Here is a 24,811-nt window from a genome sequence, read left to right on the forward strand (position 1 = left end):
GAATTTACTACAGAATTTACAGCCAACAACAGATTACCTGCCACACACCCATAATTTTGAAAGTGCTTTTAGAAAAATAATCATGAAAGTGTGAATAGTATAAACTGACCATGGCAGTTTCCTGGGAAACAACAGCCCAAAGACATTCCAGAAGTTTATTTAAATAATCACGTACACCAAAGTGCACTGATTTCTCTAACATAAACAACCAGTTATTTGGTTTTAAAACTATCTCAGTTGAGCAAGATGTCAGACAAAGTCCCAGTGTTCAATGCATAGATCCAGATTTATCCCAGACATCATCTGCTAAACTCACATTATCAGTATGAGCAATATGAATTATGGCCATTGAGCACACTTATTAGGAGGACTATACTTCTCCTTTTCCTAACGATCTTACGCTTCAATGATTGAGGACAGCACAGCTTCCATTACAGTGTCACAAGTCCCATTTCATTTGTTGCAGACTACATCAAGCTGCTTATTTTTCTATGGCTGTACTACACATCCTTTAAATCTTATGCTCTATACCTAATCATTTAATTATAAGTTACTAAGAAAGACAAGAAAAAACTTGTGCTGGATGTGTAGTAACTTGCAAAAGACACACAGCCCTGGCCAGCAACACGCCAGGTTGCATAATAAATCCAAATTTCAATATTATGACATTCTATTGATTAGCATTACAGGTTAAGCTATGAACCACATTGAACTCTCTTAGACTAGGTCAACAAAGTAAAAAGCAATTATGGAAGTTACTTTCTAACGTCTGACAACTTAGAATTAAAATACTTGGGATTCAGAAGGAAAAATATCCAGCTGTCAGCTTCTATTTTACTGAGCAACATAAAAAATACAATCCATAAAGCTGAAAGTGCAGACAAAAATACAGTCACAGAGTAAAACCCATGAAAAAATGTCATTAAATATTAACTACGAAAAAATATATAAATATTTATATTTCCTATTTAGGCAAAAAGTTACTGCTAACATAAGCATCTATAAAGAAAAATAAAAATATTTTCTTTCACTTTTCATGTCAAAGTAATATCCAATAATAACTTAGAGGTGAAAACAGGCTTCTAACCCAGGCACACAAACGCAAATATTCAGCTTAATGAAAAGTAAAACTACCGGGGCTCTTTAGCTTGGAGGAGACTGAGGGGTGACCTCATTAATGTTTGTAAATATATAAAGGGTGGGTGAGCGTCATGAGGATGGAGCCAGGCTCTTCTCGGTGACAACCAATGATAGGACAAGGGGCAATGGGTGCAAACTGGAACACAAAAGGTTCTACTTAAACTTGAGAAGAAACTTCTTCTCAGTGCGGGTGACAGAGCACTGGAACAGGCTGCCCAGGGAGGTTGTGGAGTCTCATCTGGACACCTTCATGTGTAACCTCATCTGGGTGTTCCTGCTCCGGCAGGGGGATTGGACTGGATCATCTTTCGAGGTCCCTTCCAATCCCTGACATTCTGTGACTCTGTGATACTGTTCACTTGGTCAAGAACCCTGTATTTTTTTTCCTAAGACCCTACCTCCAGAAAGCAGGCATGGATCTAGATTATAAAATTCAGGCAAGAATTCTTGCAAACTGAAATTCTATATCTTGAGCTTTAGTTATCACAGTTAATTCAATGGAAAAAAAGTAAATAAATCCACATTGAAGTAAATGCTCTAGCTGCCATGTGATATGACAATATTACTGATAATTAGGTACATATTAAACATCACATCTATTTTTGGCATTCTTCTAAAATGGTGTTTGTTTCTGTTCTGGGTAACAGAAGTGAACAGAAAAAGTAAGAAACAAAACACAAAAACCAAACACACATGATAAAGTGTCAGCATTCCCAGGAACTGTTTGGAAGGGGTTTGATTGCTTCAGTGGGTTTTCTTCATATAGTTCTCTTATTACCAAGAAAAAGTCTTAATTTCTCACATATGTTAAAAGTAAACTAAAAGTTATCAATGTCAAAAGTGGGGTTGGTTCAGAAACCCCAATCAAATATTGCTCAAAATGAGGTTGTTTTCCAAGATTTCCCCGGTTTTCTTTCACAATTCACTTCCTACCAGAATAATATAACTATATGGAGTCCTCTGAAATGATACCTTTTAATCAAGTTTTTCTGATTAGACAAGAAATTATAGCAATAGACACTACTTAACCCTTTACAGTTCCTTACTTTACAGTTATTTTCAGAGTTTCTTAAATCAGAGAAAATAAGGATTAAGGATTTGGACTCTCTTTTTAAAAAGTGCCACATGAACAGCAAAAACACCATCACTTTGCAAAAGCCCAGCAAGGCTGGAGATGCTGATGCTGTGCAAGTGTCTCCTCCCCAGCAGCTCAGCAGCTGACCTGGAATTTTCACACCCTAAAACCATCACACCTGAACCCTCCAACATAGCGGCAGAGCTGTGGAGACCATAACCTGCAACTCGGAGATGTGGTCCAGCAGATGGAGCTGGGAACACCTTCAGCCCCTCCACCTAGTTCTGAAATAGGATACGCTTCCCTTCCTTAGCCTAAATTCTCACTTTAAGGATTGTACAAAATATTGTCCACCAACATTGTTTCCTGTACTGTCTCCACAGTTTATTTCTAGAGGTAAGGATTACAGTCCTGCCTTCCTCCGTGTGTATTCAAGCAGCAGCAATTGCTATTTATAGTGCAGAAGCATGTCAAGACCAGGACCTGCACCACCATGCTCTGGTTACCTTCAGCACAAAACCCAAGAGAGGAGCCGTGTGTGCTGGCTCCTTGGTCCTGATAGACCTGGGGTCAGGACTACCAGATTCAGTAGCCATGTGAGGTAAGCAGAGCATGATATATGAAGGACAAAGGATTAAGCCCCATGCTGCTAGACACAGAATCATAGAATCATTTCAATTGGAAGAGACTCTTCAGATCATCAAGTTCATTCTTAACCTAACTCTGGCACTATACCACATCCCTAAGAACATAATCTATACATCTTTTAAATACCTCCAGAGATGGTGACTCCACCACTTTCCTGGACATCCTGTTCCAGCCCTTCACAAGACTTTCCACGAATAAATTTTTCCTAATATCTGATCTGAACCTTCCCTCACACAACTATCTATCAAAACATTTATCAACGATTCAATACTTCTTTCAGCTCACTATTATTTGTTGGTCAACTTAAGCTCTCACTAAAAGGCCACAGTCTGAGGCTTAAGCTGTGCCAGACAGCAGGTTTTTCTGCACAACTTTGCCAACTATCTTCTCCACATGCTGGCTGCTTTTATTCTGTCTTAATTATGGGCACTTCATGGAGAAGGAGTTGCAAATGCTCACCGTTTCTAGTGTTCAAGAAGTGAAATGGTACATTAGCACAATACTGTCGTTGCACTTGAGACATTCAAGGCAATAATGCATGTAGTCATACTTCAGTGCACGTTCTTTGTGTTGCCAACAACCAAAAGCACCCTTATTGATTTTTGTTTTGAAGGAGAGCGCATGATTATTCCGGTGTCAATACTATGTGCCACTTGTGTAGTAACTATGTCAAATGAAGCAATTGCAGACACTCAACACTTGGACACACTTCAGTGTTCATCAATGTTATTGGAAACCTTCCATCAGGATTCAAGGGAAGAATTTGGTCTTAAACTCTTTTTATAGCTGCCTAGTTAATCCTCCTAAATCAGATTAGTCAGGTATTTATAGTAGATGAGGCAGAAATTACATGCAACACCAACTATGTTTTTTAGCAAAATGAGCAAGTATTTGAGTAACAACAGATAGCAAATTATAGGCTAGGTCATTGTCTAAATCAAAATACATCCAGGTGAATTACTGAGAGCAATAAATTGTCCATTACTTTATAGGATAAAAAGCTTAAGATGTTGATACCACACATTTACTGTGCTGTGCTATTATTTCAAAGTAGAGAACAATACATTGATGGTAAAACCATTGAATGAAATAAACAAAAACAAGATTGAAATTCTTACCAGGAATTTTTTTGGCCCAACCAATCATGTGAACCAGCTCTTTGTCTGCCAGTTTTGTCAAGGACATCATCATGGAGGCCTCCGTGAATGGTTTGCTGGGCCGACTCACCAACACATTGGGAGGCTCTGCTTCGAGTAGCATTAAAACAAACTGCTCTGGGCTGACTGTGCTGAGCAGGATCTCTTTTACGCGGGTTGCCGTCTCAATGTATTTCTTAGCTTTGCCAATGCAATGCACCTGATCTTCTGAATTACGGTGGCGACGCAGGATCCGATATCCACAACGTTCTCTTCTTGAGCCTGGCACAAGAGGCACATGATTGCATTGAAGTATTTTTCTCTCAGTGTTGCATTATGTAAATCCAAATGTCTGGGGATAAGGGCAAAAACCCTTTAATATTGGAGACATTCAAAACCTGCCTGGATACATTCCTGTGTGATCTGCTCTGGTGAACCTGCTTCAGCAGGTGGGTTGGACTGGATGATCTCCAGAGGTCCCTTCCAACCCCAACCATTCTGTGATCCTGTGATTGGATGCTCTAATGTTGAACATCAAGTTTCAGAATTTTTAGAGCCTTCACCATTAACTTCGTTCCCACTGACTTCAACTGAAGCTTTTGTTTATTCTACTAAACAAAAAATAACATTAAAAGTTTATTTGCTTTTGAAGTCCATGGGAAAAGACCCATTTACATAAAAAACAGATAAATTAGATTTTTTCAATGTAAATAAGGATAGCTATTTGTAAGTTTTAGCTGTGAACTGGGGGAAGAAAAGACTTCTGGAAGTCTGGGCCATGATACAGAGTAAAAAGCCCATCTGGGCCTCACTGCTGGGTGTTCAGCTCCTGACTTACTGGGATGCAACCCTTTCTGTCCTCACATCCCATTTAGTCAGCAGGAGTTTCCTCGAAGTGGATTCAGATATCTGCAACTAGAAGGAGCAAGTTCCCTGTTTGGAGTTCTGCATGCAGAAGAGCATGTCCTTTAAATCTCTGGAATTAATCTATTGTTTATCTGACAACTCTGAACATTCTCTAGTTCTCTGTCAGTGTTATTGATGAGACCCACTGTTATCTGTTCTCGTGTAGCTGCCATGAAAAGAGTCTAAACAGTGTGCTGAGCCTCTAGAACACAAGTACAACTGGAAACAGGTGAGGAAATGCCCAGATGTCAGGGTGGTCTACCCACGGAGAGATCCACGACTCTGATTTCCCTTTGAATGTGCGTGGTAGAGACCGTAAGCATCGGGAGATAACTGAACTGAAGCAAGAAGCAACATCTTGCATCACTTCCACTATTTAGAAAGCTGAAGCACATTGAGCATGGGCATCTTGAAGGACAGAATAAGAAAAATAGCACAGAGTAATCAAAAGCCATAGGGAGATGCAGGAGACGTATTCTTAGGCTAAAATATATATAGTTGGTGACAAAGAAAGATTAGGAAAAACATACAAACAAGACACCAAACCAACCAGATTCTGAATTATTGTTTGTATTTTTTTAATCACTATATTTTGCCAAAGCAGGTGAAGGCTGATTCACCGAGCAGTGTGCATAAAACACAGCTCGTCAGTGATTAAAAGAGATACCATTAATTTCTACACTAAAACTTATTCTGCTTATATTGAAAAAAATGTAAATAATAAATGAAAGAGCGCGTTGTAAGATCACACAATTAAGAAAACAACATTGAAGCTTTCTAGTCAATTGACACATCAGAAGTAGCAGCCTTTCCAATTAATACAACCTTTCAATACATAAAGGAACATACGTACTTTTTATTCAAATCCAAAGTTTAGGCAGGACTGAGAAATTTTACCTGCACATCTATTAGCATCCAACAGGAATCTGTAAGTGCTTATAAAATGATATAAATAATTATAGACCAATTTGATGTTTGGCTTAACTAGACACAGATATGTGGATCAATCTGTGTAAAGGGACAGCATTAAAATACTTACAGCTTCCCAGGTTAGGGACTATTTCCAACTTTACCACAAACTCCCTGACTGTACTTAATAGCTAATATTCATTCATATAAAGGTAATTTGGGCAACTGAAGAAGTGCACAAGATGATCAAATCCCTCATTTTTCATACAGCACTTTCCTTACTTAAAGCTATTCTTTGCAGAAGAAAATAGCTATGTTCAGCTGAAAATGCTGGACCGATGGCAGGACCCTACAGGTAAATGATCTCAAGAACATAAGAAATAAAACACATTGAAAAACTCATTAAAATGAGCCTGTTCACTCACCCATGAACCAGACACAACAGGTATTCTTGGAAGTGAGACCCTTCATTTTTAAAGCAACTCCTGCTTTATAAGTTCTTTGAAAATTGCAGATGAGTCTGCTGCCTGATATGGTGAGCAGTTATATGGCATATGGCTCTCAATATTGATTTTGGACCCCGGCAACTGCTTATGTAAGTAACCAGTTCAGCAGCAACTGCAGATTCTACCATTAAATATATTATAACCAGTTTTTGTAAGTGTTGGAGCTTAAAACTTGCTCAAGTATTCCTTAGTAAATTATTAGCACTCCAGTCACCTTTGAAAGTAAACGCAAATGTTCTGGCGAGTACTCCTGTATTCACAGAACAGACCTGCTGACAAAGAAGCTGCCGTCTGCCATACACACGAGAACATGAGCTGAAATTACAGTAATTTCTATAATAGCTAGAATACAATTAATACATCTGGTGTCCAAAGAATACCGTAAAACATTTTTCCCCACTTACTTTCTGTGCAAAAAGTAATTTTACAGTATTTCAAAGTGCTATCTAGAAACCTAACGCAGCAGCCAAGCACGGGGAAAGAAGAGAGACAAACCCTGAACCGTACCAGCCCCAGAGAACTCTGGTTTTCTTTCTGCAAACTTGCTGAATGATGCCAGTATTCAAGGGCAGTATCTCTCCATCACTTTTTAGTATGGCCCCGCAGCCTTCCCATTTGGGACTGGGAGGGGGTCTAAAGAAGATTTATCTCTGGAACATTTTCAGCATGTTGAGAACTGACACACGGGGAAAAAGATACAGGAGCAGCCCAGGGAGGGGGTGAAATAAAAGGTAAGTCTAACCCTACAGGGAAACTGAAAACTCCTTATGGGAGAAGGTCTATTTGAGCCTCAGGAAGCAAAACAGAAAAGATTGAGCATAGCTGCTCCCAGAGTGGCTATAGCTGAGTGATGGAGCAACTCCCCTCTTCTCCACTGCCTTTGGCAAATGGCACAGCCCCTTTCAGGCTCCCCAGGTAAACAAAGCTCCAAGAGAAGATCACTTTTATCCTGATCTGTTTAATTCAAGTTTGCTGGGTAGAGTTTACTGCAGTATTTCTGTTTTCCTTGTTCCCGGTGACAGCGCTTTGCAATTATTTTTCTGTCATTGCTGGTAGTTCCAGTGCCAAAATTTAGCAGCAGCTTTCTTGGTTGGAACAGGAGGCACTGCAGATTTCCTGCAGAGCAATTTGCAGACACTGTGTCTCAGACCCTCATTGTGCTTTTGGCAACGATGGTATATTTTGTAACAAAATCCATTGTCACCTTAATACTAAGCACCCCCAAGCTAGTCTCCACTGAAATACCTGTGGCTTGCTGGGTTGACTTCTCAACATTTATGAATGTAATGACATCCAAGAGGATTTCAGACCGGGAAACTACAAAGCAACACTTTCCTACTGCCTCCTACTCTTTTAAAGGTGGCATGTACTGCCCAGTCACATTTACATACAGAAATGAATGCTATAGATACACACACATATATATGTGTATTTTTTCTCAAGGTGTCAACTGATAATATACAAAATGAGGATTTAAAAATTTGGCACAAATAGTGCAGAGCTTTTGTGAGGAGCCTTCGTAAACTACAAAGTGGTAATCAAGGTTATTTTATTACTTCTGCTGGAAAACAACTCTCCAAGGAGCAAAAATGCACTTACAAACCATTCTATCCTATCCAGGGTTTTAGCAGATGCGAACCAATGCATTCACTACGTGACCTGGGAAAGGAGCAGAGATGGGGAAAACCTTACATTAAAAAGAAAACTTAGTCTTTTATGGTTTTCTACAGTAAAAAAATGGCATTAAAGCATCGCTCTAACAAGAAAACATTTGAAAGATAATCACTTTGGTCTGCAGGAAATGGCATTTGTGTTTCATGCAAGGAATAGTCTTAAAATCTGTCTGGTTTAAATGTCTGTCACTATGTGTCCATGAATCAGCTTTACTCACAGGTGCCTCAACTCAGACAATTCTGAGTAATTTTCATACTCCTTTTCCTCCAATTAAGTTGTTAAGATTCTGAAATTAAATTCTCAAGAGTCCTGAATTTCATTGTTGCTATGTAAAAAACTAATAAAATATAAACTAAAAAAAATACAAATTCTGTTATTTTACAGTTATAGTTTCAAAGTGTCATTTTTGTTCTGGCACAGTTGTTGTTGTCCTATAAACATTCATTATTGTTGAAAAATATATTTACGAATATGTGACAAGATTAAAAGGAACACAGGCTAAGACACAAGTACATATTATTGTTTATTATTTGTAATACCATAGTGCCTATGAGGTCTAATCACAAACCAGGACTTTCTGGACAATTAGAACACAAGGATTCATTTAAGTATTGTGGAATACCACCTTATAATCTCATAGTGGAAATAATCTTTACAAAAACTCTCCAACCCCAGAATGGGGGCTTGATAAAAACCACTGTTGGAAACACTTCGAGTAAAATTCTCAGTCATAAAGATGAGCAAAAGACAGTGACACCATTCAGAAAGTAAGGTTTAAAAGGATTCTCATTTGCAAGTGTAAGGTTTTCCTCTTCAGAGGCCAGGAGGTAGCCAAGACCATATTAATGAAAAACACTAATGAAGTTGAGATGTATCAGTAGTGCCGAAGAAGACAGGAGATTCATATAGAAAGAGCTAGCTGGTTTGAGCAACAGAAACCAAATGTACTTCAGGAGTACAAAAATAATAGAAGGAACAATTGAAATTGTAGCTCTAATCTGGGAGTTATCAGCTAGAAATGAACAGGGAGTCTGTAGTCGTAACAGATTTGGAATGACGATGAACTGCCTGCGTGAGGCAACTACAAAAGAGACAAATCGGACCCTTGGTTGTATGCAGAGAAAAGCTCCAGCAGAAAGAGAAATGTATTAGTGCTGCTATAGTGAGGAGAGTTCGTAGGAACAACCATCCATAATTCTGGTCACACAAGTACAAAACGGATTATTTCTACCTGGAGCAGATTGAGGGACAAGCTATGCTGATGGCTTCTAGATTCCATTTACTTTCCTGTTTTGTAAGAGGAGATTTTTTGGTTTATTTAGTCTAATAGAGCAAAGGTTGTGAGGGGATATGATGTCATCCATAAATACAAACAGACTGTTAACAATAAAGAGAAACCTCTAAGCTACAAGACAATGTTGCCACAAGAACAAATGGGCATTAATTGCCCAGCAATAAATGCAGGCTGGAATTCTAAAGAATATCCCTAATGAAAGAAATTATGTTCTGCAAACAGGCTTCAGATCAAAGAAGTGGGAGGACTAAAACACTGTCTAGCCTTGAAATAGAATAGAAATATGTATCTGCACTAAATGGGATGAACCAAAGTGCATGCCTGCAAATCACAGAGGACCAAGCACAGTGACCTGATTTCCACTCTAATGTTCCTTTGTGTTGTTTTCCGAGCCTCTTTCTGTCATGTACATTGGGGAATATATAAGAAGCAACAAGAAACCCTGACTGTGCAAGTACATTAGATATCAAAATACCTTTAAAGTTATTTTCTTCTTAAAAGTAGCCTTTAAAATACCATTTATAAATGTACAACTACAGTGAAGTCACATCACTGTAGGTATTATACAAAACAGGAATAAGTGAAAAGGCTGGATAATTCTGAGTGGCAAGGTGACAAACAGTGGTTGTTCACTACTTCTTCTGATGAAAAAGCTGGAGGGTACCATCTGAAAACAGCCTGTTCAATAAAAGAACAGCCCACCCACCACCTTCCCCACCAAAGCCCCACAAAAAAGCGTGGCAGCCAGAGAGCTGGTTCTTCCCATGGTAGGTGGTCAAGCTGCAGAACTCCTTGCTATGGGATGATGTAGATGCTAAGACTTTACAGGATTAAAAAGAGAAACAATGGAAAAGTTGCCCTTCTATTAATATATTAAGACCTATCAAATGGAAGAAACCTCTTCTAGACCAGAAGTCCCCAACTGCTAATTTCTGGAAGCTGAGAGCTGTCAGGAATAGTTTCATTTATGCGCTAGTCTCACTCTTAGGCTCCTCCTGAGGCATTCACTCTCGGCATTGCTGGAGGCAGGATACTGGGTTAATTAACTGTTTTGATGTGGCCCTGCTGGTCTTGCATTGCATCCCACCAGCAGAGCACAGCACAGGCTCATTTACCCTGTATTAGAGGGGATTTCAGTTTGGTTTGCCTCTCAGGCAGCAGCAGGTCTTGGGTTCCCATTCTGCAGAACACAGCATGTGAGTGAACTGCCTTCCTGGAGCTCTGTGGAGGTACCGTGGTTTTCACATGCTCAACACACACTTTACTCCTCCCCACAGGTTTTCATTTGAAAATGACAAGTTTCTTCTGCTTTAAAATTTGGTACATTCCTTCCTTTAAAACCAGCTTAAACCTTGCTAGAATTGCTTGATGTGCCTTTTTAGAATTAAGGGGCGGGGGGTGGGAGGTGGGAAAAAGCACTATACCGAATTGAGTTAAGAAAAAGAAAGTCACCAAAACCCAAGCAAACAGCACAGAGCTGTAAAACTCACCACATTTCATCATTCCCACTTCATAACATTTCCGTAGCCGGCATGCCTGGCAGCTTTTGCGCCTGTTTTTGTCTATCGTGCATTGATTGGTAGCTGGGCAGATGTAATCATTATGTCCTGCAGCAGAGTAAGAAGAGAATATTTAACATCTCCAACAGTCTCTCTTGGTCATTTCCCAAATCACGACCTTCTTATTTTAAGCAACTCAATTTTTTACTATGCGTATACCTAAGCTCCATTAATTTAACTGATGCAAAAATGCATATTTATCCTACACTGAAAACATCAACCCATGGCCTCAAAATGTAACCAGACAACACAGACCAGATTTTACTGATGACTGTTAGATAATCAACTCATTTTTGAAAATGGGACATATGCTCTTGTGGAAATTTGGTCCCAACCTCCAGCTTCTTACTGTACATTGGGAGTCTAGAGATGGCAGATAGTAGATTTTGGTTTTTCCTCAGCAGAGTGGGAAACAGCAATACACACACAGTCCTGAAATGTTTTAAGTAAATTACATCCCTGTTTACTGAACTCTCTGATGTGGTGAGTTCCAGGAATGAAGAAACCTTAGGAGGATTGACCCTGGACCAAAGTTAATAAAAAAAAACAGCCCAAGAGAGAAAGAAAACCTAGTATAAAATAACGCATACTGTAGAGTACAAAGAAAAGCACAAGCAGAAGGTATAACTCTTAGATATTGTGGACAAGTGGTTCTCTTATTTTCATCAGTTTCCACCATAGCCTCTTCTACTGTCTTCTCTTTCCCACTTCACCTCACCCAAGCCCATTTACATAATTGCATTTCATTAATCAACAATCTGGTCCAAAGGTTTATTACTATCAACTGGACTTGAGTATGCTCTTGGTGTAAATACAGTCAAACAATCTCCTGTTTAACACTCAAACTCTCTTGCAGTAGTTACCAATGGATGCAAAAAATATTCACTTGTTTACATTTCTTAATGTCTGTTCTCTCATGTTGTTTTTTAAGATATTTTTTCAAACTTTCAGAATAGGTCAGGTAAAGATACAGCTACTAGAGGTTTGTTTGGTTTCTTTTATACTTGGTGCAAGTCCAAGAGTTCATGTCCCCAAGAGTAATTATTTAACTGAACCATTGTGACTATTTCCTTGCAAAATTAAAATAATTTTAACCTTGAATTTTTGAACTGATGATTTTAAAAAGAAGAAATCAGGTTACAGTTTGTCCCATTTCCTACTGGCAGATATGACTGAAAAACAAATTACTGTTTATCACTCTTCACACAACATGGGGGGAAAGGAGGAGGAAGCTCTCTGCTGCACTATAACCCAAGCACACAGAAGTATAAAGTGGTTTAAAACTCCGGTGGCCTTGGGATAATTTAGCTTCCAGGCAGATGTTCAGCAATGTGGGAAGAATACTCCACATTACAAATTTGGACAAGCAGAGGAGACCACACACAGTTGCTCAGTCATACCATTTAATTTTAATTAGATATTAGCCCAACATTTTGGTCTATGTTAGGCCTAGCTTTCTATTTTTATAAATAATATCCTTCATAACAACAGTTGCAACTGAGTGCTTGATAAAGTTTTATTCCAAGAACTCACTTCCATTTATTTGAATTAGAAATGTTACCTGACAGGATACATTAAGGTGTACAAAAGCCCACAATGGGTAATTTGTTCATGGCCAAAGCACATGCGAGCAATGCAGAACAGACAATTTCCCTGACAGAAAACACTTTGAGATCAAATTCAGTCTCCATTTATGACAAATGTAAAGTTCTCTTCAGTTACTTTAGAAATCAAAAGACCTTGCACCAGTTTATAGAAATTGTTACTCGCCCATGAAGAACTTGCAAAATAAATTGAAAAGGCAAACAAGTTTTGAATTAAATTTGATTCTAACAGTGACACCAACTCTGCCATATTGATCCAAAAGAAAATATCTCAAGGTCGCTAAAGGCTTTGTGGGCAGAAGAGGAAGGGAACATTACAGACTGAAAGATGACAGGATTTTCTTTGTTAGTACCCACATGTAGTATCCAATGTCAATTCAATTGAGGCCAAAGAACATGATAACTAGAGCCAAGGTTAAAGAAATGAAGTGGTCCAACGCTGCAATATGATGTATAAGTCACTGCCCATAGGCTGTGATAACAAATATGGAGACCTACATTTACTTCACAATGCAGCCACTCAGCAAATTTGAACTAAATACCAAACATTTAAGAATTTAAAAACTGAAGTGGAAGTCTTAGATAGAGAGATCTGGCAGAGTAAAAAATACTGCAATATAGCCTCTGGGGGGTGGAGAGCTCAGAAATAACAATAAACAGGTTTGTATGTAATACTTGCTAAACACGTTTTTATATCATATAGACTGCATAGATATTATATGCGATGACTCCACAGCTCCAGGCAATATACTCTTGTCAAGAATAGCTCCTGGCAAGCAAAGTCTCCAGACAATTACCTACTCTGACTGTATTTATTCTAACGAATTCACAATTACTGTGTCTACTTTGGGACACAAACGGCAAGCAGATCCGCAGGTCGCAGTGCCACCCCACCGAGGCCTTTGCTGCAGGCCCTTGCCATACTATGTATTCCACTTCTTCTCTAAAGAAATCAATTGCTCAGTGGTAATGTTTCCAGATCTTGATAACATAAGAGCCAAAAGATAAAGCAGTCATGTTTTGCTTTGTTTTCAGCACACAGCACCATACACCAGGATTTTAAATCTACTCATCGCTAGATCAACCGCTGCAGCTGCTGACCATAGGTAACAACTTATTTGAGCAGAGTTATCAAAAGCTGATTCTCCTACCTTGAATGCTCCTTTTAAAGAACGCTTTGCAGCCTTCACACGACCAGACCCCATAGTGGTATCCTGAAGCATAGTCACTGCAGACTGCACAGAAGTGGGCATCCCTTTTTGAGCCAGGATTATTTGCAATGGGGCTTGTACAGTCGTTGCCGTGAGTTTTTCTTTTTAACGTTTCTCTGATAGAAAAGAAAAACATTTTTTATAAAAGCGGGAAAAAAAATATACATTGCAAAGAGTTTCATTATTTTCAATTGTCTTCTATTCTCTCTCTACGGAGTCTTCTTATTACTGAACACAGGATAGTGTGAAACACTGTTAAGCTTTTTTTCTGATAAGGTTTCTTAAAGCATATAATCTGATCACAGAGCTTCCAGTGATGACAGACTATGAAGTTTTACTCAAAGGCATAAACTGGACTGCTGATGTGTTATTCACACAAACTCCGGGAAAATCATGTGGATGCTGATAGACCTTGAAGAATTCTTGGCAATGTACAAGTCCATGAATTTGTGAACCAAGCGGACTTTGTCTTTGGGAGGTTTTGCGTGGAAAATGTGAACTCAGATAGCTCAGACTGACATGATAAACACCACCACAAACAGAGCTGCAGTTGCTTTGTGGTGTTTGCAAGGTAAAATTCCAGATGGAGCAATACACATCTAGTCTCAAGTGTTTCATCCTTTAAACAAGGCTTTATTCATTCAATGAGACACTGGAGACAAATATCTTGAGATGTGAATCTCAGCCTACATAACCAACTCACAATATTAGACAAAGTTTTCTGTTCAAGGTGACAATCCATGTTTATCACCCTAATGCTAAATAAAAGGAAGTCTGAATGCAAGAAGATATACACATCCCTGAAGTGCTGCAAATAGCTCCAGCTTGCTGAAACTAGTCTTAGTGACCGGATTAAAATGAAAATTACAACAGGATAAAACTATGAAATAGCGGCCAATTGCTGACACCAAGATCCTGTAAACAAACAGCAAGAGGAAAGGAACTTAGATTATCAGTAAAGTGGTTTTTAGGTATAGGAAGCACATCCATTGTGCACTTTTTCTCTGAACCTCATTTTCTTGGTGGTTTTAGCATGTGTTATCTTCCATGGTCAATACCATTTCTAGGCATAGAGAATATAGTGTCACATGCAAACTCCCAGCAGCAGTTTGACAAAAGGAAACCTGTACAGTCAGCTTATAGATATAAACTTAAGCACAGAGGCAGAAGTTAGAAACTGTAGAATGTTCCTCATTCCACCTTTCAGAAGGATTAGGGAAGAAAAGAAATATCGGTTGGGACAAGACAGCATGCAGCATGGTGTATGACTTCTAAAGAACAAGGGTACACTGCCAGGGCAGAAGAAACCTGTTCAGGAATGAGAGCAGGTTTAAACAGAACAGTAGAAACATGCTGAAATTGCTGTCAGAGAGGTTCTAACTAACATATTAAAGGTAGACTTTGTGCTGGTCTCATGACAGGAGGTAAGGACAAACACACCCACATGCCAACTAGAAATCATCAAGTTTTAAGTATTTGAGGAGAACGTGCTTCAATTTCCTAGTAGAAAATTTGGAAAGGAAAAAAGGTGGTTCTTTGAGCAAATTGCAAAACAGAAAGATTAAGCTATTTGTTGTACAATTAAGTTACTGCAAGCTTTAAAAAAAAAGTTAATTCATTCATATACCGCAGGGCATAAGGGTGTTTAGATGAGCCCAGTCTTTGACTACACACATACCCCCATTAATGCATTGCAGAATCACTAATTCCCCTTCTGACATGCTGGGAAGACCAGTGTGGGGAACTCTCCCTTAGAATGAAGGGACTGTATCATACACACCTAATATGCTGCTAACACAAGGAGGAGAAAGCAGTGGTGTTCCTTCCTGTTTCCCTGTATTTGGAAAAAAAAGTTAATTTGGTATTTCACATTAGTAGAAGAGGTATATTTTAAATCTCTGCTTGGGAGATCCAATTGTAAGAGTCAGAAGAGAATAAAAAAAATCAGCTAGAGAGTATCTCAGTGAGTGATTGATTTGCTGTAGAGAGTGATTTTATTGCCCTCATTAAAGCACCAAGGTGTTATGGACTAAAATAAAGGAAAAGCACACACTGTGACATCTCACTGAGTGTTGTTTTTTACCTTCCGGCCATGATGTGTGTTTTAAAAAACACTTCTTCTTTCCCTGCTTAAAAGTTTAACGACAGCTGCCCTGCCCGAATTCCGCAGGCTGTGGCGGACAACTCCCACACGGAGCCACAATCTGGAACAAATCCCTCCTGCGAGATCAACGGGCACCAAATCTGCTCATCTGCGATAGCTGCAGCAGTGCCGCAGGAGGTTTAAACAGTGTGATACTGTTGTCTTTAAGGACAACAGGACTGGGGAATAGTGAAGAGCTTTAAGGTGCACGTTCCTCACCCTGAGAGCCTCACCAGCAGACGGTGCATCTGCGCAAAGAGCAAACGGGAGCAGGCAGCCCCACGTGTGGTTAGAAACCACCTCCCAGGTCTCTGGTGCTCTCCAGCAGGCTTGGGAGATAAATGAGCTGCCAGGTGCTCCAGAAGAACTGGCTGGGTGCCCACAAAGCTCCCGCACTGAAGGATGCAGGAAAATGGGGGATGTTCTCTGGCTGCTGCCGAGAAACCACACAGACAAAGATTTATCGCTTTACAACATCTAATACTCCTCTATTTTTATGATCATGGTTTCTACACAGAGATATTATGTCTCCATAAAAAGAACAAAGATTTTTTTCAAAGTAACAAATCAGTGATTTCCTACTAGTCATCAACAGTGACAAGATGATTATCCTACAGGAGAAGGAATTAGCAAGACTATTTAAGTTATTCAACACCTATCGTGTCTCCCAATTACCTCTAGCTTTGCCATAGAGAGTGTTTGATGCATATGTCACGCCTGGAAAACTTGAATCCAAATTCAATTTTTTATTAAAAATGAAGGTGGCAAGGATTTGACCTAGAAACCAGTAAGATTTGCTCATGGCATTTGTTGTCTGACAGATGTTTTTAGAACCTAAACTATTGTACATTTTAAAAAGAAAGAGAGAGAAAGAAAAAAGGGGGAGCTGGGGAGGAGAATCCATTAAGTCGAAAATTAACTATCCAGATTTTATAATTTCTTATATTAATATCTCTTCCTCCCACAGGCCACTGTCTCATTCAGTGTCTGAAGATAATTCAATCCCATACAAGCCGAAGATGTAGGAAGAAGAAAACTCTTCTCTCCCAGAATGTGTTCTCTTCCATGACTTCTGGAATTGTTAATACCACACAACTGTCAAGGTTTATAATGCCAAAGCACAGGTTATGCTATGCTCCAAACATTGAATAATCTGCTGAAAACCATGTCACAGATATCTCAAAATTTAAAGACATATTTTTGCCTGATCTCTGTAACTATTCCATCATAAAATGGAGATGCCAACCCATTACCTCAAAAATATTTCAAGATATGCTAAAGTGCTCTACAGAATGAGCACAACGAAAAAGTGTAGGTGAATAATGCAAATAATTATGGCTTCAGAGCAGAGTTTCAGCAATGTATAAATATGATATTAGTGCAGAGTGAACAAGACAATGTTACTAAATAACTTCTAATCAAGCAAGCATTGCTAGCCTGTGCACCCAAAAACCTTTACGTACATATTGCACCTGCAATTAGTCAGAAGGACATGGAAAATAATAGAAAAAGATAATAAGTTAAGTTCCAGAAACATCACTCTGGCAACTTCATTAAAGTTTCATGGTGCTTTTTAAAAAGTAATATATCTGTTCATTTTGAAAATAAGCCTCTTGGGTTTTTTTAATTAAAATCCTTTTATTTAGAGGATGAAGATGGAAATCTATTTCAGATTACTTAAAAATATAACTACATGGTCACATTCCTTTTCTCTTCATGCCATTTTAATATAACTTGAGTGAACCTGCACCAACAACATTTATTGAGACTATTTCTGTTGTCTTCACGAGGTACAGGACTTATAATACAAATAGATATAGCAGAGTCTTTATCACCAAATTATTGTCATTTTTGTACCGAAAAATGGAACTCTAAAAATTCACATCTTTTTTACATAGAATACAATTAATTTTTGTTGAACTGCTGGTGCAAAGTAACACTATGCTGCATAACATTCGAATTTAACAAAGTTAAATTTCTTCTGTATTCATTTAACGAACGTATTTGTGAGGAAAAGTAATGCCAAGAATTCAGGCTCCTTATTTTAAGCTGATCTACAAGGAGATCCAAATTACAGCTTTATCAAAGTGGACCACATTAGTTTAGCTAATTTACACCCAGGGAAAATAAACTCTCGCTGTGAGACTCTAGCTTTATTTTGAAAGGTAAAATAAACTGTGCAACATGCCTAAATATGTACTAATTCTTTCTCACTCGTCTTTCAAACAAAATCCCTTTTATCAAACTACAATGGTGTTTAAAATTACTTGTACTTCACAACATTAGTCTCTCCCTTCCCCTAGATCTACTCCTTTAAGTTTAAATCCCAAGAACTCTTCCTTCAAGGTATAATCTGTGAAGCTGTAGTGTCACAGGCATTGTTCCCATGGCAATAAATATAATGTTCATGACATTAATTCAAGACCTCACCAAAGGATAAAGCAAAAGGAAACAACAAGGCTTTTTTTTTTTTCTTTACAGCTTTATTTCAGGACCGATATCCACAATAAGGAAATTACAGCTCTTTCCTTTTGTGTTTCTGTATCAAATTATTATTTTTTTCTTTTTTACAACTTGTGCACACAAAGGAGGGGTTGCAATGCATCACGCTGAGACAAATGAAACAGTGAGAAGGTCCAGCTACCAAGCAACCCAGTAGTTACTCATTGCTGAACAATAAAGATCATCCATAAATTTACACTCCAGATTTCATTTCTCCTCTTTAAGTTAGGTTGTAATCAACTACAAGAGCAATAGTCTGAATGAATCTATACAAACGGCAGAAGACTCATTTACTTAAACTCCAGTATCACAGGTTTGGCTTCCCTTTTGTATACGCAGAGAGCCCCCAGTAGAGCATCCAATGGAGGGGAGAAGGGGAGGCTTAGATTGGATATTAGGAAAATTTTCTTCATGGAAAGGATTATCAAGCACTGAAACAGGCTGCCCAGGGAAGTGGTTGAGTCACCATCCCTGGAGGTGTTTAAAAGACATATAGATGAAGTTCTTAGGGACATGATTTAGTGCCAGAGTTAGATTATGGTTGGACTTGATGATCTTGACAGTCTCTTCCAGCCAAAATGATTCTATGGGGTGCTCCTGCTCTTGGGTTATTCCAGCTGCTGTCCTATCACCTGGAGAGCTTCCAACACTGACCTACAGCAGCCTTCAGCATACATCAGGGCTGTCAAAGCCTTGAAACATTAACCAAAGCGGGAAGAGTTTGGATGTTAGCCCTATTCACATTAGACCTGCTTGACAAATTCTGTATGTAAGCGCTACCCAAACAGCCTCTCCCAATCCACATTCTTACACTTAAAGTAGATTTGTGCTCCAGGACTGCCTGCTACTCACTGCCACCTCCAAAAAGAGACCTGCCAGGTTGTGGGGTGAAGATCTGCACAGCCCACAAGCCAGAAGCAGATGTAGATCTCATGCCTTAGCCCTGCACAGTCAACATAAGGTGCACCCATTGCAGAAGGAGCGTGGGTAATCTCAAAAATAGCACAAATCCTTTATTAACAATTGAACTAAAACTGTTGCCAGGACACACTATTTTTCATACTGACAATGACTGCTGAAGTTAAATGAGGAGCCCTATGAATAAACATACAGCTGCTAAAACAGGAACAGCACCTGCAATGCCCTGAGCTTTTATCCATCCAACAGCTGTCATGCCCATGAATGGAGTAATTTCATCAGCTGACAATCTACACACTCACTGTGGTTTGCAATATGAGTAAACATACAGAATGGATACATGTTTTTGCACATACATTTTCTTTAAAGCTGAAAATTTAGCCCATGAACCTGCTGTTCACAATGCCTTTGTAAAGTCAGTTGAGAACAGCAACAGGAAACTGTATCAGACTTTTCAGTGGCAGCACCCTTTTGAACGTGATGTATGCTGTTAATATTAAAACCAAAGAAAATATTTCCCTTGAATTCTAAGTTCACAAAAAGCCTTCACAACTATCAGATGCAGTTAAAAAATACAGATAAAATGGAATTCAAACAACACTGGATGAAAAGGAAAAAGGAATGAACATTTAATTCTTTCACTCAAAGGACTTAATTAGCTAGCACAAAATGAATTTTGTTGCACAAAGTAATACCTAGGAGCCTCGAACTTTTATTTATACATAGTAAACATTTCCTACACTGAAGGCATTCATAGTGCTTTGTGTTGGTGTATAGCTCTTTAAGGAGCTATTAAAAAAAAAATCCTATTTCAGAAGTTCCATTTAAAAAAATACAAAACCCAGAGCTGGTTTGGTGGAGGTTTTTTAGGTTTGTTTTTGGGTTTTTTTTGTTTGTTTGTTTGTTTTCAGACACACCAACCAATAGAAGTCAAACGTAAAAAAAGAAGAAAAGACTTAGAAGAACCAAAGCAGCTGCAATTTTCAGCAAAGTTTTAAAGAAATGAGTAGTACTGACCTGGTGACAGGCAGCACGGGCTCCATGGGTCTTGCTTCGCACCACGGACTCTTTGGCTGCTCGGTGTACAGAAGCGACGACTGACAGTGCAGCGTCAGAGGGGAAAGGTGGCCAGGGGCAGACCAGATCACACTGGGGCTCGACGTTTGCCTCACGGACGCACTCTCCGAATCACCAAAATTGCTGGTAATGTTGTAATTCATCATAGCAGGGCTGCAGAAAGCCATTGCAGAATATTCATGTCTGTTCTCCATGTATGAGGAGGGGATATAGACTGGACTGTGTTCTGCTGTCAACGTGGGCTGATTACAACTGGGAACTGGAGAGACGATACTAGCAGGTGAGTTTTTGATTTCTGTTTTATTACATCCAATATCTTGAAGTGGCAGCAACTGAGAAAAGTCCTTGTGAGAAGATGCACACAGAGACATTTTGAAGCAAGACTGAAGATTGTTGTTCAAATATTCATCCTAAGATGGTAAGGTATAAAAAGGGTTGAATTAAAAAGAAAGTTCTGTACTAAGTCTTTTCTATTAAAGAAAAAATGAATTGGCTAAACAGAAAATTAAAGAACATATCCTGTTGAAACAGATTCCACACCAAATGCACTTAAAGTCAGTGTACAAATTTAAGAAAAAGAAAGCTCTGTAAATCTTCCTTAAAAATAAAGGCTAAGACATGTTGAGTTCAAACTCTCTTCAAAAATAATAACAAAAGAAAAAAAAAATCACTTGAAGTCTGAAACAAAGCTGCACGTGACAACATGGATCCTCGCAAAAGTAACTCATTACAAACAGGGTAAAACCGCTTTGTGTCAAAGGCAAAATGGGTCACAACTTCAGAATGAGTGCCCTGAAAAAATCAATTCTCTTTATAAAAACTCACCACCTCTCGCTCCTGCTGTAGTGTGCTACTCCAGCCTTCCCTCTAGCAACACAAACATGTATCAGCAGATATTTTGAACACACACACACACACCCCCACACACACACTCAGAGAGACATCTCCAAAGCCAGAACTCCACTGCACATCCCTCTCTCCAGACCAGGCAGATGTAACAAATGTCAGTAGCAGTGCAGCTTCATCACTGAGAGGCCACTGGATACAGCACCTCTGTAGAAGGTAGTCACAAAATGCAGAAGTCACAAAATGCAGATATTTGCAAAGCTGACATGACAGAACTTGAGCCATTTCATAAGGTCTGGAAGTTTTATAATTTCCTGCCTCTCTCCATCCCATTGCAACTATTCTTTGTTCTTCCTCCTATCTGAATCAACTATCAAAACAGAAAGCTTAATTTGCCCACAGTAAAAGCTCTTTGTTAGATTTTGGTATATCCAAATTATTTGAGAAAAAAAAATCTGAAAATAAAAGCCCACCGAAACCATTCTCCTAAGATGTAACCTCTGTCCTGGAAGCTTTACTTTTACAGTAGCATTTAAACCTATTTCTTTTTTATTCTTTACTGAGACTTTCATCTGCAATTAATTCCAGCTTTGAAGATAGACATGCAGCCCTCTTATAGCTTGCAATCCAAAACAATTAGGTTTCCAAAATAACAAGTTGCAGCCCCTAGAATGGATATCGTAGTGTACTTTTAGAGATTGTAATAAGATCTTCACATGAAAAATCACAGGACAATTAAAAACTCACCCACAGCTTCTCTGTTCCAGAAGTGGCCAAAGTATTGATGCTTAATATTCTTACCTTTTTTCACCTCACATGACCACAAAGCAAGATGAGGAAGATTCAAACACAGGTTTGCTAAAGTACCAGCAACCTCCCTGTCCCAAAAATTCTCAGCCAAACGGCATTTCTATTATGCCATCTTGGGGCACTGAGCCATTTTTTTTCCTCTAGGGCCAGAACTGAAAGTAGAAGCATTAATGAAAAATGTAAGAAATAGTTTTCTTGTATAAAATGGATAGTTTAAGGTCTGTCCTTCCTTCTCAGTTTGCATTCTGTTGATGAAACTGAAGATATCTGTAGAAATAACCAGGAACTCACTTAAATCATCTCGGGCATTTCAGTCCCAGCTGCTGTTTTTTCCTTTGTGGGAAACAGGAAAATGAGCTATCTCAGCAGCTGTTTATGTCCAGCAGTTCTTGTCCTGGAACTCTGATGCAGCCAAAGCAGGAGAATCTGACCTCCCTCCTCACACAAGCCACACGCTTCATTTGCCCCAGCCAGACACTTCGCTCTCCTCTATGAGAAACCCAGCATCTTTCAATTTATACTGCAAAAAACATTGAAAATCTCAAAGGTGTTTTCACTCCCAGATTATGGCGTATCCCAAATAAATTTTAAGCAGCGAATAATGGAACTAAAATTATTTTAACCCTGTTTTCACTGGTTACTGTGAATGGGCCAGGTGAGTACACTGAAATCGATGTGCATGTAAAGCTTCTGTGCAGGTAGATATAATAAAGCTGTATACCATTTGCCATCTCAGAGGCTGCAGGTATTCACGGTAAGTGTGAACACTCTGTAGGAGCACCTGGAATGTCCAGCAAGCACTGATGGCACTAACTGCATCCTTCTGCTTCCCTGCAAAGGGCACATGGTGCAGGGTAACCCCAAACCCTGCTGACCTGAAAGGCATTACAGTGATATTTCTGTTCTAGTCGGCTAGAGACATTTTGGTATGATACTTCTGTATTTTTTTTTCAGCAGGCAGCTGGTTGTGTAGTTTCCCTCAGACATTTGGAAAATATAGGCACGTATGCTATAGAGGCAGAGAGAACACTGAGCTGGTAATACACAATTTCACGAACTGAATTCAGCTGAGCTTAAAATCCCAGAATGTTAGGGACTGGTTTTTCTGGAGAGGTTATCATCTTCTAGAGTAGTATGCAGGAAAACTCTCTGTTTAGCAGAAGGACATATTATCTCCAAATGGCAGCACACAGTCTTTAGAAACATGCACAGAAGTCACGAGAAGCAAGAGTGAAGTTTGTTTTAGAAGGAGGAGTCCACAGAAGCATGAAAAGTCAGTACAGCCTTCCTCAAAAACAGACTGCTTATGACTTATTTACAAGAGAAGGGACTCTGGGTTCCAGAAGGTTAAAGAAAACTGTACTCACAGTCTTCAGAAGACTGCAATATAGTGAAAAAATAACAGCAGTGGCTTAAGATTATTAACTTGGGTCATAGAAACAGTTTAGGCACAGTAGACTATGGATCTACGTGAGATCACGTTGTTCACATTTTTGTATACCTAGAGAATTTTGAATGGGAAGCCCAGAGCTTCACAAATAAAGAGAAGCTGCTGAAATCATCCAGTATTCCTCAGAAGGCCGTAAAAGCTGACTGTGAAGTTCTCAGGGCTGTGAAGCTGAAGAAGGACTGCAGATTCAGGGAACCAGATCTTAAGATTTAAGGCTAGAGAAAACAAACTCTACTAACACCATTACCTCAGAAGGAAGCATGACCATACTTAAGCCAAGGATTCCAGTAAGTAGTGCAACAGGCTAATTAATTTGTTCCATCCTGGTATAATGTCCTCATACCTTAAGCACTATGCATTAAACAGCAAACTCCTATGTAAAGTGAACTCCCATTCCAACATCTCCTCATTCTCTGAAGAAAGATTTCAAAAGCGTGATTCAATATTAAAGTACCTTATTTAGATCTAATCTATCAGCACTGTACTAGATCTGTACCAAACACAGAAACAAAACAGGTATCTGTTATTTTTACCCTACAGTCTTCTAGGAGACTGAAAATGTTTCAGTCCGTCTAAGTCAGCAAAGCTTAGCAAGTTACCCAACAACTGAAATGATGTTATTAAGTAAATAGCCATTTTGTCCAGTTCCTTGAGTAACACTTACCATTCACAAATGTAAGTCACTAAGGGCAGGTTTCACATCTGGCATAAGAGAAAAAAGTTCCATTGGCTCAAGTACACGGAGAATGACACTGCCATCCATGGGGACGTAGAAAATAAATGTGATGTTATCAACGTCCTCCACAAAACAACAACAAAAAAGTATCTGGTCGTCAAACAGCTCTACATATTGAACACGATCTAACCTGAGAGTCACCATGCAAGACACGCCAGATCAGGCACAGAAATTGGTTTAGATGTCATAGTCAAACAGATACGTGGGTAAATAATTAAGCCATCTGACCTGTTTGAACAAACTCAAAAGCCAGTTATTGCACATTACTTATACCAAGTATATTTTTTAAGTCTTGTATGAAACATATATTTTTTTGTTTGTTTAGTTTTGGAAAGAGGAAAAATTAGGTAGAGAGGGCAGGATGCCACATTTTAGCCCCTTAGAAATATAATACAATACCTTTTCTTGGAAAAATGCAACAGTCTGCAAAAAGCAATAGAGTGATGGATGATCTCAGGCACCATTCCATCAACATACACTACAATATGCTTAGAATTTTATAGACAAGTCATATATTTGAGCAAAGGTTTTTTTTTGCAATAGAGAATTAAGGTAACCTTTTTCTCTGCTAGGCTTAAAGTGCAATCATTCTTCCTTTCATTTTAATAGAGATGAATCAGCAAGCATGCATTCCACTACCCCACAGCCTAAACCCCTCAGTCATCTC

The 24,811-nt window shown here is 38.9% G+C and overlaps 1 protein-coding gene across 7 annotated transcripts in view; it reads right to left on the reverse strand.

Moving 5' to 3' along the window:
• The window catches only part of ESR2 (estrogen receptor 2), a 45,691-nt gene that overhangs the window by 10,807 nt on the left and 10,073 nt on the right, over window positions 1-24,811 (reverse strand). For 2 of the 7 annotated variants that reach the window (XM_065062974.1, XM_065062975.1), the window contains exons 2-5: window positions 20,243-20,712; window positions 13,603-13,778; window positions 10,779-10,895; window positions 3,982-4,281 (exon numbers count right to left, since the gene is read on the reverse strand). In XM_065062974.1, the coding sequence (XP_064919046.1) occupies window positions 3,982-4,281; window positions 10,779-10,895; window positions 13,603-13,778; window positions 20,243-20,673 (1,024 nt within the window). In that variant the 5' untranslated portion in view covers window positions 20,674-20,712. 7 annotated transcript variants of the gene reach the window in all.

Source organism: Columba livia, chromosome 5 (genome assembly GCF_036013475.1).
Source record: "Columba livia isolate bColLiv1 breed racing homer chromosome 5, bColLiv1.pat.W.v2, whole genome shotgun sequence".
In the NCBI taxonomy this organism is placed as follows: Eukaryota; Metazoa; Chordata; class Aves; order Columbiformes; family Columbidae; genus Columba; species Columba livia.